This window comes from Musa acuminata, chromosome BXJ2-8, assembly GCF_036884655.1.
Source record: "Musa acuminata AAA Group cultivar baxijiao chromosome BXJ2-8, Cavendish_Baxijiao_AAA, whole genome shotgun sequence".
Taxonomy (NCBI): domain Eukaryota; kingdom Viridiplantae; phylum Streptophyta; class Magnoliopsida; order Zingiberales; family Musaceae; genus Musa; species Musa acuminata.
Genome location: NC_088345.1, coordinates 45,912,567 through 45,929,055, shown reverse-complemented (window position 1 = coordinate 45,929,055; position 16,489 = coordinate 45,912,567). Strand labels below are relative to the sequence as shown.

At 37.0% G+C, this 16,489-nt stretch overlaps 3 protein-coding genes across 3 annotated transcripts; 1 reads left to right on the top strand and 2 right to left on the bottom strand.

The window, feature by feature from the left end:
• Nucleotides 1–258: 258 nt before the first annotated feature.
• LOC135619698 (ATP-dependent Clp protease proteolytic subunit 5, chloroplastic-like) lies at nucleotides 259–5,257 on the bottom strand. Its single transcript, XM_065121960.1, has 9 exons — nucleotides 4,989–5,257; nucleotides 4,799–4,903; nucleotides 4,581–4,698; nucleotides 4,423–4,515; nucleotides 2,207–2,252; nucleotides 1,969–2,041; nucleotides 1,158–1,192; nucleotides 983–1,071; nucleotides 259–689 (listed from the first exon to the last, which is right to left on the bottom strand). The coding sequence occupies exons 1-9, from the start codon at nucleotides 5,129–5,131 to the stop codon at nucleotides 489–491; spliced, it is 903 nt and encodes a 300-aa protein (XP_064978032.1). The 5' UTR covers nucleotides 5,132–5,257; the 3' UTR covers nucleotides 259–488.
• Nucleotides 5,258–6,319: 1,062 nt separating this feature from the next.
• Nucleotides 6,320–7,066, bottom strand: LOC103995489 (pectinesterase inhibitor 12-like). The gene has a single exon (XM_009416085.3). It carries the CDS (start codon nucleotides 7,027–7,029, stop codon nucleotides 6,490–6,492), a length of 540 nt encoding a protein of 179 aa, XP_009414360.3. The 5' UTR covers nucleotides 7,030–7,066; the 3' UTR covers nucleotides 6,320–6,489.
• A 6,852-nt stretch (nucleotides 7,067–13,918) lies between these two features.
• Nucleotides 13,919–15,367, top strand: LOC135620415 (glycine-rich cell wall structural protein-like). The gene has a single exon (XM_065123340.1). It carries the CDS (start codon nucleotides 13,919–13,921, stop codon nucleotides 15,365–15,367), a length of 1,449 nt encoding a protein of 482 aa, XP_064979412.1.
• The last annotated feature ends 1,122 nt before the right edge of the window (nucleotides 15,368–16,489 follow it).

Below are 16,489 nucleotides of genomic sequence, written 5' to 3'. Positions count from 1 at the left end.
ATTATTATTATATATGCTTTTATTCTTTTTTTAATTAACCTATGAATTCAACCACTTTGACTCATGACTGGGGTAGAACAGCAGGTTACTATCCAGGTTCGGTTTTAAAATGTTGGCTAAAACAAATAATATGTGTGAATCGATAATAAACATCTCTGGGACATCGGGCTCCTACCAATTCGGGGTTTGAGAAGAATCAGAGCCTTACAGACCTCAAAATATAATCAAGATCACAATCATCAATCAGACAAGATAAAATGAAGCAACTACAACATTCCTTTTCTGGTCCTAATTGTAAAACTTGTGGGTAATAAAGTCTCAGTATCCAGAAAACCGTAGACTAATACTACATCTGGAATTGTGCATGCAGTACTTTGCAACACAAATAACAAAAACACTGCTCTCTTGGGCAATTTGTTCCTAAAATCACCCTTCCTCGCTTATGGCCACAGAAGTAACATCTAACAATGCATTTAGCTGATCGGCAATCACTCTTGCGTGGCTGGTAGTGGCTGCAGAGCTTTGAGAGGATTCATGATCACACCATCGATCAAACCATATTCTTTAGCTTCTTTGGCACTCATGAAGTAGTCCCGATCAGTGTCTTGGTTGATCCTTTCAAAGCTTTGACCAGTGTGGTATGCCAGGTATCCATTCAAATTGGCCTTGTGATGAAGCATTTCATTTGCCTGCAAGTCAACATGATAAACAGTGATATTTTATGACAACTGAGTTTGAGACTTTAACCAAGAATCTCTTAAGAATCATCGGGTTCCCAAGCCCTAACATCAAAATGCAAATTAAGACTGGATGATAAATAATCGCTACTTGACACTCTGGCAGGCATCTAAAGTCCACATTCTCACGTCCAGTCAAAGACTGACTAGACATCTCAGGACAAATCATACATCATCCACATCAATGTGTTAAAGTATCTACAGTTTTATGAAAATTTTCACAAAAAAGAAAATCTGGCTTTTACCTGGATGTCTATATCGGTTTGCCCACCCTGAGCTCCTCCAAGAGGTTGATGAATCATAATCCTGGAGTTTGGTAAGCTGTATCTTTTCCCTGCAATAGTTTTATTTGCACAAACATAAAACGAATGGAAAAGCCATTATCAACTTGGTTGAGTAACCTAAGTCTAGAAGACTTACCCTTTGTGCCAGAGCTCAAAATGAAAGCACCCATACTGTTGTTGAAAGATGAAACAATGAAAAAAAGCCAGCTTAGTGGCCAGTGGAGATGGACATAACTAAGAATATAATAAATCAAGAAACACAAGCAATTTCGGTGATGGTGATAAATTGATCGAAGGGGAAAACAATTATAAATGAAGCAGCTTCTATTATAATCACATTTACAGACAATAATGATGAACATAGGCACTAGTAGACACTGTTTATGCCAGTAGGCGGTGGAGAATTTACTTATCCTTTAAATTCATCAGAACAAATTTGAAACGTACTTCAATTTCATTCTGAAACAGTGTTTGTAGGTACTAGAGTAAGATATTGTTATCTGCTAATCCCCAAACGTAAATTCAGAAGTTCAGGGCCCAAGTAAATAGTTATAATTGTCATTGCCAGTGGCCAGACCAATCAATGCACATAGAACAGAAAAGAATTTCACAAAGGATCAACTAGGTTCCAGTCATACACAACCAATATGACACAGAAAGCAAAGACCATATTACTGTCTGAAAAAGACTGCATATCAATTTCCATGTTCTGTACTCTGTATTTGTTGATATCTCTTCACATGGCTCCATGTTTACATGGAAGTTCCAACAAAACCACCAAAAACAAGTGCCTAAACATTTGCGCTATAATTATACACAAGTAAATTAAGTAGAGCTCGACAAAATGCATTCTCATATAAGGTGGAGCAGATGTGCGTTAGAATAAAATGCGTTGTGCCGGTAGAAACATTACCATTATGTTAGAATAAAATGCATTGTGCCATTACCTGGCTGCCAGACCAACACAAACAGTAGAAACATCAGGCCTAATGTGTCGCATTGTGTCAAATACAGCCATGCCTAGAAATGATACAGCTCAAACACTTTAGAATAAAATGCACAACAGAAAAGTAAAGATAATATTCTTTAGTTAAAGGCCAAAGAATAGTTCACTCTGTGCTCACCACACAGCTGCGTGTAAAGATAATATTAACATACATACGTATAAAGCAGAAGAAATGTTACCAGCTGTAACTGATCCTCCTGGAGAGTTCACGTACATGACAATATCCTACAAGACAACAAGATAATGATTTAAGATGGCTTCCATAACTAAGATGCTCTAGGATTGACTTGTTTATATGAAAGGACTAAAAAAGAAATCATATGAAAATGGCATTTACAAAGCATAGAGATCAACAAAGAAAAATTCCTAAGAAAATTCAGTTAAGAAGGAACAACATAATCAATTGAAGTTTTGAAAGAATAAGATTCATTTTTTTCTTTTTCATCAAAAAATAAATGACACCAAACATTTCACTGAATATCTTACAGAAAGTTATGCATTTAAACAGGAGGAGGCAGATCTCTAATCAAAGCCTGATCATGTAAATACCAATAACTTGAATCTAAAAGTTGAATGATCACATGAGAAACCACAGAGTCACGAGAGAAATCAAGATTCAGAAAACTTTTTTGTACATTTTATACCCTCGATTTCAACAACACAAGACAGCTTAAATATAAAAGTCCTGCTGTAATAATAAAAGAGATTAATATTCATAACATCCTTTTAGCTATCTGTTATGATGGTTACAAAACAGCCAGGTATTGTCAAAATTCTCACACATGGTGGGACACTTTAGTATCCTGCTGTAAAATCATCAAAAGGGCAGTAAATGCACTTAAATTTCGCATGCACACTTATTAACTTAAGATGAAGGAGCAAAGAGATATAAATATCGGAAACTATTGCTTCTTGTAGTTTTGCAGTTTCTGAGGTTCCTGCTCTCATTTGTGTTGTTATTGTTAAGACCCAAGACACATCATATGCAAAATAATTTCATAAAAAATACTTGACACAACACAAAGAGACATGGTAGTCCAAATCTGTGCTCTAATATGATATTGAATCAATCATAAATATACCATAGAAAATTAATGCAGCAAATAAATGATTAACCAAGTTTATAAGTTTTAAAGTGTAAAGAAAAAAGTGAAGAAACTGCAAGATGGAAGAAGACCAAGATAGGAAAAAACAAAAAACATCATTGGGAGACAAAAAGATAGCCAAGTCCACAAGGCTGAAAGGAACATTGTTTCTTTTTTGGCCAAAAATAATCATGATATCATTGTTATAAATGTGTCAACCAATGAAGCCTTTATTTGTAGACTAACAAACTAAAATTGCAGCTTAGGACCCAATCTTATGCTTTACAAGTTTAAAATCATCTAGAACTCAGATAAATTTTCTGCTTTATCTTGTCACCATTCTAGCACAAAAATGAAAGATAACCCAAGGTAATGACAAAAGAAGACTTATGTTAAACAAAATCAACATCGAAAAATTAATTAAGTCTAGGAAATAACTGAAAAAAATCTAGACTCAACTAAATCAAATTAAAAAGAAGACATAGTTCTTTGTCCTAGAGTAGGATGCATCAACCCTTATGTTGAATTTTCTCAGAAGACACTTTAATGCCACAAGCCAATCAAGATTCATATCAAATTATAGCAAGGGAAAAGGTTTTTCTGATAATAGATGCATGGATTAGGTCTGCAACAACTTAAACTAAGAGGTTCAACGCACAAGAGCAACATTTGAAAACTATATTGGTCTGTGAACCATGGCCTAAGCTGCTTGTTATTGCATCACTTGTGTGTCCCTAAGACCTGGGAATGGTTCACTTGTCTATGAACCATGTAATAATTCCTAAAATTCTAAAACTTGGTTATCATTGAGCTACATCAGTTCTGAACTATACAGCATTAAGAGCTGGAAATGAAAAGACAATACTATGATAGTTCAACAAATCTCAGAATTACCAACCCAAATTTCCAGTGCCAGTGTGCACCTTATGAATATACATATAAGTAAATATCAAGCTCGTCATAACTTGTGTACATCCAAGATGTATCTCAGAAATAGCTCCATATAGATGTGCTTCTCTTCAACACAAAACAAAGTTACAAGTTATGACCAAGCATAGTGGATATTTACCACTGGTGAGAACTAGAAACAGGAAGCTAAATGAAGTTCCCTATGGATATAACTCAAAATAAGTAAAGTCAATGAAAATGTCTGTTGAATATCCTAGTGGTTCACATAGTTTCGTGTAGTTAATAGGTTTCGAATTAGAGTCCATAGAAGAGCATCTTTATGCATCTTACTGTAATACTTGTGAAAGAAAACTAGTTAAGAAAGCATAGAAAATAGCATATCCATTTGGTAAGTAAAAGACCTTTGTAGGATCAACAGCGTCCAGATATAAAAGCTGCGCCACGATTATATTTGCCATGTCATCGTCCACAGGTCCGCCGAACCGAATAATTCTCTACAAACAAGAGTTGGCTATAAATCAAGAAAATCTAACCACAATAGGATATCCCAAAATCATACATGCTGGAAGAGTTGGCTGATGACGCTCTGAAACCGCTCCTGCACCATGGGCGGCGGCCCCTGCCCTCCCTGTGCCTCTATCGGGAAATAGGGTGACGACGGCATCACCAAATCATCCCTAAATTAGAACCAAATAAAAATCACACACGCAAAAAGGACAAATCTTTACTCAATTCCTAGCAACGCGATAGAAGAAACAAATAAAAAGAAGAAGATACCTGATAGACCAAATCCCTTTCCTCTGAGATCGTTCGGGAGCCCAGGAGTTAGCGGAATAAACGGCCTTGGGAGAGCTCCAGCTGCAGACGAGCCTCCTACCCTTCCTGGTAGAGAAGAAGCGAACTAAACGGTAAGATCAATCATCCTTTAAGAAAGAAAGAAAAGGCGAGAATGGATCAAGAGGGGTACTTGGGAGAAGCGGAGGAGGACTGGGGATGGAGAAGAGGGCTGCCGAATGAGAGGCGAAGGGTTCCCCTCGCGAGGGATTGGAGGGGGGAGGCGGCCGCGGAAGATGGCGCCGTCGTGGTCGTCGTCGCTGCCGCGAACACCATAGCTTCTGCCGGATCTTCCCCTTTACCCGACTCACCGCGCTCTCTCCTCTTATCCAATTCGCAAGGTAAAGCGGAAGCCGTCGGTTGCTTCCCTGAGACGAATCTGATCTGATAAGAGAAGCGAGTCACTTGGAATTAGGTTTCTATTTGGGCGATTTTTCTAGAAAACACCCATATTTGAAGTATTTTTCAATCAATATTTTTGTTTTATTTTTTTCAAATAATGCCCGAAGTTAAGAATAGCGAAACTATCTATTTGTTATAATATTATTGACATGTTACAGTATTTTAACCATCATAACAAAATTACTACAAAATTTACTTGAAAATATTATAAATATTATAAATATTTTTTAAATTTTAATCAAATTAATTATAAAATTATAAATATAATATTATAGTGATATATGACGAATGACAATAAAAAAAAAGCAGGATATGATATCATTTATAATATTTTTAATATCCTAATAATATATAATAAAATATTATTAAAAAATATTATAATAGTTGAAGACTTGTTAAAAAATGAGCAAAAAATTTGACATAAAACTTGTAAAGGGTATTTTAGGTTTTTTAAATTGAGGGTATTTGAAAAAAATTAAAAGTGGGTACCTTTTTATTTTCATAAAAACATCTAAAATACCCAAATAATACTTAAATTAAGGATATTGTTTGGAAAATATTCGAGTATTTTCTAGAGAAACCGACCTTTCAATTTTCTTCTCTATTTATCCAATTACATATACGCCCCCACATTTGCTCTGAATTACAAAACTATTCATTCATCTTTACCAACGACAGCGATCAGATTTCACGAATATTAAAGCCTATCTAACCCGCTTAGATCATTAGCTTTGAGATTGGCACTTTCGTCGAGTTGATAATTATTATCAACTATTTTTTTGTGAAAATAATTATCTCATTTGGTAAACAATTGAACTTGACATTCTATTACTTTATATTTAGTAATTAATTTGACATCTTAAAATTATTATTTGAATTTTGTATATAATAAATGTATATTTCACATATACTTTTATGTTTTTATCTTTTCATTTTCTAATTTTAGATAATTTTAAATTATCGTTATCCAATTTATGCATGACATTGGCACCTGACACGATAATACAATCATCATCGTTAATAGCATCCGATAAATTATTAATTAGACCAAATTAGTGATCATAAGATCTAAGATGGCTGATAATTAGGCCAGCTCCCATTTATTGATGATATAGGGAGTCACAAAAGAGGATGAAAACCAATTATAGGCACAAACCACATCTCCATTTGCATGCCACAAACTCCTCCCTCTCACTTTCTCTTCCGCTGCCACCAAGAAAAAGCTGCAGCCATCACTGGAGGATCAACTGGGCAAGAGCGAGGGCATTGCTCACCATCTTCATCAAGAAATCATCTTGCTTGGCCAAGGGATTTGCCTTATAAATCTCCGCGAAAGCATCATCGCATGTGCCGTAGTACGATATGACTGCACTCAGCATGCTGTTGGCTGTGCCTGCATCGTGCCCGGCGACGGCGGTGCTCCCTGTCGCGAGATCATCGAATGCATCATCGTACTGTTTGACGCAGACCTCCAGTGCCTGCTTCACTTGGGGGGTTGTGGTTGGGTTGACGGCAAAGGTCGACGCTATGGCCTTCGCGGTTTGGGTGTGATCGACGGTCATCTTGATGTGCATGGCGAGTAAGGACGCAGCGTCGATGGCAAGATATGACTGGCCGTAAGTGGTGGACGCGTAGATGCAAAGGAATGGGTAGTCTGTGTGGGAACATATGCCAGCGACCTCGCCAATTTTGTTCGTGGGACCGGCAGAGGCGAAAGGGAGGAGGGAAGAGAAAAGGGAGAGAAGGATGAGGAGGAGGTGGCTTGGCCTCATGGTTGCTGGCTGAGGAATGGGAAGCCCGGCGCCGAGAACAAATGCATGCGATCCTAATAAATAGCAGGCGAAGAACTTTGCTGGCCTCAGATTTGTAACTGCAATGCTCTCTATATTAAGCCTATGTGCAACCATATTTATCGTTAATAAATATAAATACATCTATTTTCACCAATAAATTTATTTTATATATTAATTGATCTATTTTCAAGATATCATCTCTATTATTATTTGATAGGGATGATTTTATCTCATGCCAACTCATCTGCCACCGAGGTTGACCGACACCTAAATAGGGCTCTAAGTCATTAGCTGACGTCGTACTACATCCCGATATGCCCCGCATTAATGATATCAAGTGATTCACCTAATCTTATCTTAGGCTAGCCAATAAAAAGGCTCAGGGATCAAGTATAAAAAGGAACCCATCAGTTCATGCTGAGAGAGGATTATTTACACATCAACTCAATCATACAACTTACACTATTATCTTCTCCCTTTTGCTGACTTAAGCATTGAAAGGACTATACGACTGTCCCAGACAACCACCAACGTTGACTTGTCATGTAAGATCGTCGATGATTAGGAGGTGACTCTACTATCAGGATGCAGCCACGAGACAACTATCCGCCCATGGAAAGCTGGATAACCCAGCCCTAAGGAGGAACCTTACAACCAAGAAGGTCCTATATCGCCTACCTGATCATCTCAAACCGAGTCCTCACTAACAGAATGACTTCTAACTAGGTCGCTTGTACGGTTTCACTTCACCAAGTCTCTCATATCACCAAGACATTTGGTTGAGCCTGTACCTTCGATAGTGGATCAACCGTATTGACTCATCAATACAGTACTCATGACATCATCATTATTTAACATAAAAAAATCTTTAACTAGGATTATATGATTAAGTAGTATATAGTAATAATAATAATAATAATAAAATAAAAAGTTGAGAATATTCATATTATATCCTATCCAACTTTGGGCAACTTAAGTATTCTAATAATGTTGTGGATGAACTGAATGGATAATTGCACGAGTGCAACATCCAATCACTAAAATAACACCGAGATTTTAGTTGATATGAAAATAACACCGAAGTTTCTTATTAATCAATTTTAAAATATTATTATTATTATCATTATTATTATTATTATTTAATATGCAAAAGTTATTTTAACATAAGTATCTTTTATATATTGTAGATTTTAGTTGATAGAATATTTTTTAAAAAATATATGTATAAAAAGTGAATTCGACGTTAAATCTCCATTGAAAGTGGAAGTTATCACGTAGGCCCTATCTTTAAATCTGACAATTAAGGGTTTATTTGAATTATAGGCTATTTGTCTCCTAACAATTTAGGCAAAATGAAGCTCATATTTGATACAATCAATTTTGATTATAAGTTTGATATGATGGTATCGATCCAACTTGTTTCTGAGAGTTATAGTGTGTGGAATAGATAAAGAAATAAATCTTAAACCAGATCAATCCTGAATTTCTCGAAGGTAAAATAAATATTCACGTCTCATATCACTTATCGTATTCTTGTGTGGAATAGATCATGTTAGCATTGATCTGATTGATCACGGGAGAACGATATCTAGCTTAAGAGCTAAAATCTAATTCATTAAGTTCGGAATGATATAATTGAAACGTCGTTTTGTATATCATTTATGTAATTACCGATTTGATAGAAAAACATTTTCTTCGAGTGTTATATGTGGATGTAGTATGTACAGTATGTTTTTTTTGCCATGAGTTCTTATCGACCGATGATAATGACAGTATTAAAATTTTTTGTCATTGTCTTTCTACCTTCTATTTATTGTAGTTTAGGATAGTATTAACAGAACAAGAGGGTCAACATTAGCGAAAAGGATTGCATTTGGTGGAGGTTCATCAATCAAGGGGCATTCTGGTTAGTTTTTGTTGGCTTTTCTTGTATAACTTTAGGGAGGAAAGAGAATAATAGAAAGAATTAGGAGTTCTTTCAATCGAAGGATAATTATATATTATCCTTTTAGTTATATATGATTAGTATTTTGATTTTTACATTTTTTATAAAATAATATTAAGATTTTTATATTTATGAAAATAAAATATTTTATTATAATTATCCTCACATCATCAATTTTGTAGTGGTAAAAATATAATTTCATATAAACTTTTGACGCTAGCAAGAATGTAAAACATATGATCACCTTTCTTATTGTTTTTTGGGTTTCTAATCACCGAGATCTTAATTCATCATATATTTATTTTCACAAAATAATTACCCTTAATTTTTTATATGATGTCATGTATATTCTTTTTCTCTGTGTTTTTTCTTTTACTGGCACTATTGTGGTTTTAGCGAATGAAGAACTTCTAGGCATGGCTGGTGACCTACATCGGTATTCTCATTTTCACTACCCACCGTGAGATGTTTCTCCAATCCCCCCTTCTCGATCTTAGCCTAGGGGACACCGCACTTCCACTCCTCTCTCTTACCCTAGGCGATCTATTACTGGTGGTGCTATGCACATCTATTGAACTCGTCGTCACTCCCACCGTTGTCTGCCTTGCCCTAGTAGTCCGACATCTCGATCATGTTGCAATCCTCCACTAGGTCCTAGTAGCACTCCAATGCCTTGGCGGAACTCCACTCTGCTAATTGTTGCGATGGCAGACCACTAGTCCAAGGTGCCTTCCGGGTACACCACCAAGGCTTGCTCGAAGAGCTTGTCCTCCTATCATGTCCATAGCCTCGACATCGCCCCCCATGAACTGCTTGGAGAACATAAACATCAAGTCACCTCACCCATTCGTCTTACTCTTCTTTTGCAAGGAATGGGGGGTTGGTGGCACAATATTTTTTACTTAATATTGTCATCGGTCTATCATCAATAGCGCAACTGGAGGCATGTGAGGTTGGTGCACGAGGGTGGCATTCCAAAGGAGATCCGAGCACCAACCTCACGTGCCACCGATGTTGTCGATGGTTTATAGTTTGCAACGCAACCATAGATGTGTGAGGGTGGTATTCTAGAAGAGATATGAGTATTAGCCTCGTATGCCACTAGCATTACCGACCTTGTGCCCCACCAACACCGCTATCGTCCACAGAAAAGTTTATAGGAAATTAACTTTTTACCCTTTTTATTCATGATGAAATTGACAACATGTACAAAATTGGGGTAAATGTTTTACTTTCATAAGTGTAGATATCTCAAAACTGTTTTTTAAATTCTATTTAACTATAGAGTGTAATATGTAATTACCCCTTTCAATTTACTTTTAGATTAATCCAAAAGCACCTATTTATATTGACTAAAAGATAAAATATAAGTTTTTTAAAACAAAGAAAAAATCTACTGTATCCCAAATAAATATTCTCATCCTAATGTATTTATTTAAATCTAAATATTTATCTTTTACTTTATATAATCTAACTATTTGAATTGATTAACACACCCCCTAATTTGAATAGTCGTAACTTAAAGTTATCTTCGGAATAAAATATTTCTTTCACTAAAGTTTTTGTGAAGATATCAATAAACTGATCTTCGACACTGCATCCACTATTTTTTTGCATCTTTAACATTTTTCAGAGTCTTGCTCATCTTCACTTTTCTAAGAAGACTCGTCACAACCACGTTGTCTTTTGATAGTTGAGACATTTTAGTTTGTTACCATTTTATCAAAATTTTTATTGAAAGTTATCATCCTCATCTTCATCACTACTAGTGCTCTTCTTTTTTGTAGTCTTTGTAACAAGTTTACCAATGGTAGATGAAACACAATCTAAAACTTTTCGCTTCTTTAATTGTGGCTCCTCATTGCTCTCATCAAAACTTTCATCAACTTTAGTCTTATTCTAAGGCATCTTCTTATCGGTTTGAATTTTAAAGAACTTATTATATGAGATAGTTTGTATAGATCTAGAAAAATTTTAATGGTCATAACTTTTATGCTATAATGTTTATTCATTAATAACAATAGCATGGAAGGAGAAATCCAAAAATAATAAATGAAACACTTTATTTTTTTTGTTATCCTTAGAATTGCTATCAATTTTTTTTTTATTTTTTTAATCATAAATTAAGTATTTTTATCATAAAAAATAATATAATATTCTTTTTCATCGGTTGCCCTAACCTAATGATATTTTGTCTTAAATTAGAAATAAACATCAAATCATCAATAAATTTTTTTATCAGATTTGGTGTTCATAGAAATTATTCATTTTCATTCCACTTGAATCTTGATGTCATTTCCCATCTGTAAATCTGATTGAATCATCAAGTCTTTGAAATAAATTATGTCCCATATCATGTGATTACTACATTCACTATCTAAAATCCAAATAGATCTAGAATATTCTTTATTAGATGCTATAAAGAAAATATATTCTTCATCTTTTTTTTCATCATTATTTTTCTCATGATAATTTATTTAATTTTTTTCTAATAATCTTTTTCAAGATGATCATATATTTTTTATAATAAGAGCATGGATTTTTATTTTTGTACTAATAATTTTTTTTCAATATATCTAATCTTTTTATAATAAAAATATTGATAGGTTTCTTTACTACCTTTGTTCGAGTTCCTTTAACCCTCATTTGATCGATCATAACCTCTGCTAATTTAATCTCTCCCTTGAGATCTAACTTTTAAAATTTTCTTTTGGTCCTTTTTTTTGATCTATCTTCATTTAAAGAACATGTTTTGAAATTTTTTCTAAAGATATATTTACTTTTTGTTCATGAGCTAAAAAGGAATCCATTAATTCATCAATAGATAATGTATTTATACCTATAGCTTCTTTTATAGTAGTATAAATTATATCAAAGTTTAGAGATAAACTTTATAAAATATTTTCTACTATAATTTGATATTTAAGATTTTCATCGTAAGATCTCATTTGGTTCATAATATAGGATATTTTTTAAGAAGAAATCAATGATAGATTCAGAATCTTTCATCATAACAGTTTTAAATTCATATTAGAGAATTTAAAGTTGTGAAATGTTTACCTTGTTTGTGTCTTCAAATACACTTTTTAGTATTTTTCATACTTATGTTGATGTCATGACATAATGATTTGGGAAAATAGAGAATCATCTTATTTTGCTTATTGTAGCATATAGCTACATCTTTTTATATATTCTCATTCATCTTATTTTTTTTTATCTTTAGTAATATTAGAATCTTGTTGATCATACTTAACAAAACCATCTTTTACCAAATTTCATAATCCTAATGAGATAAATAAAATTTTCATCTTAATAGCTCAAAATTGATAATTATCACCTTTGAAGATAAGAAGAAGTAGATTATGAGCACTTACTCGTCTTCTTGTTTTTTTTCTAGATCTACTAACAATTTTTTTTTATTGATCTTCATAGAACTGTTAGTTTTTCTATATAATTTCAAGTAGCTTTTGGATTGTTCCAAAAGCACCATTTTATATTGATTAAAGGATAAAGTATAAATTTTTAAAATAATAAAAAAATCTATCATATCTCAAATAATTTTTTTCATCCTAATTTATTTATTTAAATTTACATCTTTATCTTTTACTTTATCTAATCAACTGTTTAAATTAATCTTAACAGTCTCGTCATTTTTCATGTCTAATGACATGACTTAGGCAGTAGGAAACTTGAAGAGCAGGCAAGTGTTGCCTCAAGAACAGGGTTTCCTTCACCAAATCTACGACTTGATTGAAAGATACATTCTGCCTAAACGAAGTCACTTTCCAGTACAAAAATGACAGCGTCGTACTGTACAGTAGATTTGGTAATAACTCTCTGCAAGCACATGAGAAAATTAGCCAATTGAATGTGTTCCCTTTCTTCTCTGTCAAGGAGTGTTGATGACATTACACGTTGTCTACCATCCTAGCTAGATTAAGAATCCTGAATTATTTGAGACAAAGGTCACAATAATTCTCATAAAACAAGGAAATGGCAAGCATCACATCTACATTTTTATTCAGCAGTAAAATGTATATCCATTTTGATCAGCTTCCTCCGCCATCTACTGAGATGAACAGTTGCTGTTACAGGCTACAAAGGCAAGAAAAGTTGGCCTTCTGTTCTACTCTATTTGGTGGCCACAATAGAGGAACCAAAGAGTGTCAGACCCTGTGCATGAATCAGAGTACACCACCAAGTTTCTATCCGTGTTACACAGTATAGTATTAATCGAACTTTTTCTGTGAGCCCCCTGTTGATAACAAAATGAATGGACCATAATCCAGCATCCAGCATGTGATATCATTAAATGCAATGTTTCTTGTTTGCCCGAGCATATCTATCATTTTCATGCAGTCCTATGCAATATCTTGCTGTTATGTTGCCTTTTTCTTTCATCTAATGTTCACTGGCAATATAGGCTTCAGTTGATCGTTCACTGGTAGTCACTTCTCTGTGATTCTACCAACATAACGCTCATAATTTGTTATAAGTGTCTTGCTCTGTGTCGTTTCAAGCAAGGAGAAGGCTGTGTCTTCATGGAGGCTTGAAACCTAGTTTGCCAAAGCAGCATGACGTTACGGTTCCAGTATTGCAGCGTATACGTAGATGCACGTAACCGAGTGCGTAAAAACCAGGGAGGGGGCGGCGGTGTCGGAGAGCATCGTGTTGGTTGAGATCGACGCGTGGCATTCAATGGGAATCGCCACTGGCAGAGTGATAAGACTTCACAGCCCAATTCTGTAGACTTTGGTAGCTTCGGCTCTGCTGGATTTGTGGGTATGAACTGTTGTCCAATGCACAGAGAGCTCCCGCCAACCACCTGCATTGAATTCTTGCTCTATATATCTATGCTTCAGTCGCTCAGAGCTCAAACACAAAAGAGGAGCGAGTCCTCCTTTCCTTGAGGGTGTCGAGGAGATGGGGAAGGCTGTGAAGTGCGCGTGTAGCCTCGGACTGATGGTCCTGGCGATGGTGATGGTTGTGGGGATCGCTGAAGGGCGTCGGCTTGAGAAAGATAACTTGCTTGGCGGTGGTGGGATCGGAGGAGGGTTCGGTGGTGGAGTTGGTGGGGGCTTTGGTGGCGGGACTGGTGTCGGTGGTGGCTTTGGAGGTGGTAAAGGTGGAGGGGGTGGTTTTGGTGGTGGTGCTGGTGCTGGTGGCGGGGCTGGAGGTGGCTTTGGAGGTGGAGCTGGTGGAGGTGCCGGTGCTGGAGGTGGCTTTGGAGGCGGCAAAGGTGGTGGTAGAGGGAGTGGTGGAGGTGGTGGTTCTGGCGGTGGATTTGGAGGTGGCAAGGGTGGTGGAGCTGGTGGAGGCGGTGGCTTTGGAGGTGGCAAAGGTGGTGGAGCTGGAGGAGGAGTTGGTGGTGGAGCAGGTGGCGGAGGTGGTGCCGGTGGTGGCTTTGGGGGAGGCAAAGGAGGTGGAGCTGGTGGAGGTGTAGGTGGTGGAGCCGGTGGAGGGGCTGGAGGCGGAGGTGGAGCTGGTGGAGGTGCAGGTGGTGGCTTTGGGGGAGGTAAAGGAGGTGGAGCTGGTGGAGGGGCTGGAGGCGGAGGTGGAGCTGGTGGAGGTGCAGGTGGTGGCTTTGGGGGAGGTAATGGAGGTGGAGCTGGTGGAGGTGTAGGTGGTGGAGCCGGTGGAGGGACTGGAGGCGGAGGTGGAGCTGGTGGAGGTGTAGGTGGTGGAGCTGGTGGAGGTGCAGGTGGTGGCTTTGGGGGAGGTAAAGGAGGTGGAGCTGGTGGAGGTGTAGGTGGTGGAGCCGGTGGAGGGACTGGAGGCGGAGGTGGAGCTGGTGGAGGTGTAGGTGGTGGAGCCGGTGGAGGGACTGGAGGCGGAGGTGGAGCTGGTGGAGGTGTAGGTGGTGCCTTTGGGGGAGGTAATGGAGGTGGAGCTGGTGGAGGTGTAGGTGGTGGCTTTGGGGGAGGTAATGGAGGTGGAGCTGGTGGAGGAGTAGGTGGTGGAGCCGGTGGAGGGGCTGGGGGCGGAGGTGGAGCTGGTGGAGGTGCAGGTGGTGGCTTTGGGGGAGGCAAAGGAGGTGGAGCTGGTGGAGGTGCAGGTGGTGGCTTTGGGGGAGGTATTGGAGGTGGAGCTGGTGGAGGTGTAGGTGGTGGAGCCGGTGGAGGTGCTGGAGGCGGAGGTGGAGCTGGTGGTGGTGCTGGCGGAGGAATCGGAGGTGGAGGTGGTGCTGGTGGCGGGGTTGGCGGTGGCTCCGGCGGAGGTTTTGGAGGAGGAATCGGGGGTGGTAATGGAGGGGGCTTTGGCGGAGGAGGCGGCATTGGTGGAGGCTTTGGAGGCGGCAGCGGTGCAGGTGGTGGATCGGGCGGTGGAATCGGGGGTGGCGGTGGAGGAGGAGGTGGTGGTGGTGGGTTCTAAACGGTTCGCACGAAGTTTGAAGTAAGCCTAAGCTATTTATACTCCTATCTCATGTAATGGGAATTAGTATATTCCCAGAAATAAATATTACGTAGTTTATGGATATACTACTCTCTCTCTCTCTCTCTCTCTCTTCTTATGCATGTGTTCACGTTAAAAGAAGATCTACAAACGTCATACATGTGCGCAGCTATCCATACAGCAGCTGTGTGACACGATAACACTGATACGGCGTAGTCCAAAAGATCGGCCAAAGTCTGACCATTGAAGCTAAACAGGCAGCCGCATAGGCATAGAAAGGTACATGAAACGGCATGAGTTCAGCCACGTGCATGATAGACTTCTTTTCGAAAGACCCACTTCAGCTGCGAGCCATATGGGTTGGCCAAATTAATTATATTTAGATTGATGAAAAAAATTCTAATCGATTAAATTTTTATTAAATTAAAATTTATCTTTATAAATATATATTGAGTTTGAAGATCTTAATGAGAGAGGTAAAATAAGTGTTCGTGAGAATGATCTTTATGAATTTTTTTTTACAAAGTGAGTTATACTTGAATCAAGATAATTAACTAAGAGCTTCATAATTAATCTTATATAGTGAAAATTTTAATTTATTTTATTGATATAGGTGAGATTTATTTAATCATATTTATCTAACATCAGCTTTTTGATTTTTTTTATTCGATATATTTTTTATTATTGATCTCTGGATTTTTTAGTATTAAATTTTTTTCTCTTCCTCCTCAATAAAGTGGTATTAGTATCCAAAAGATTTAGTGATTAAAAATTCAATAAGGATATCATCAGTTATTTTTGTTAGCTTTAATATGAAAAATTTTAATGAAAGAAATAATTTCACTTGGCAAAAAAGGATGAAAGATCTTCTCCTTCAATAAAACCTAATAATAAGGGAGAAGGAAGTGAAAAAAAAAGCAATAATGATTGGGAGTAGGTCAAGGCAAAGTGCACGAGAATTATTTGTCTTTGCATTGCTAATAATATTAATGATGATTTTATCATGATTATTTGAAAAAGTTAGAAAAGTTTCCTATAACAAAAAATTACCTAATAAGTTGTATTTAAAACAATAATTACAAAGGAATATTAGATCAATCA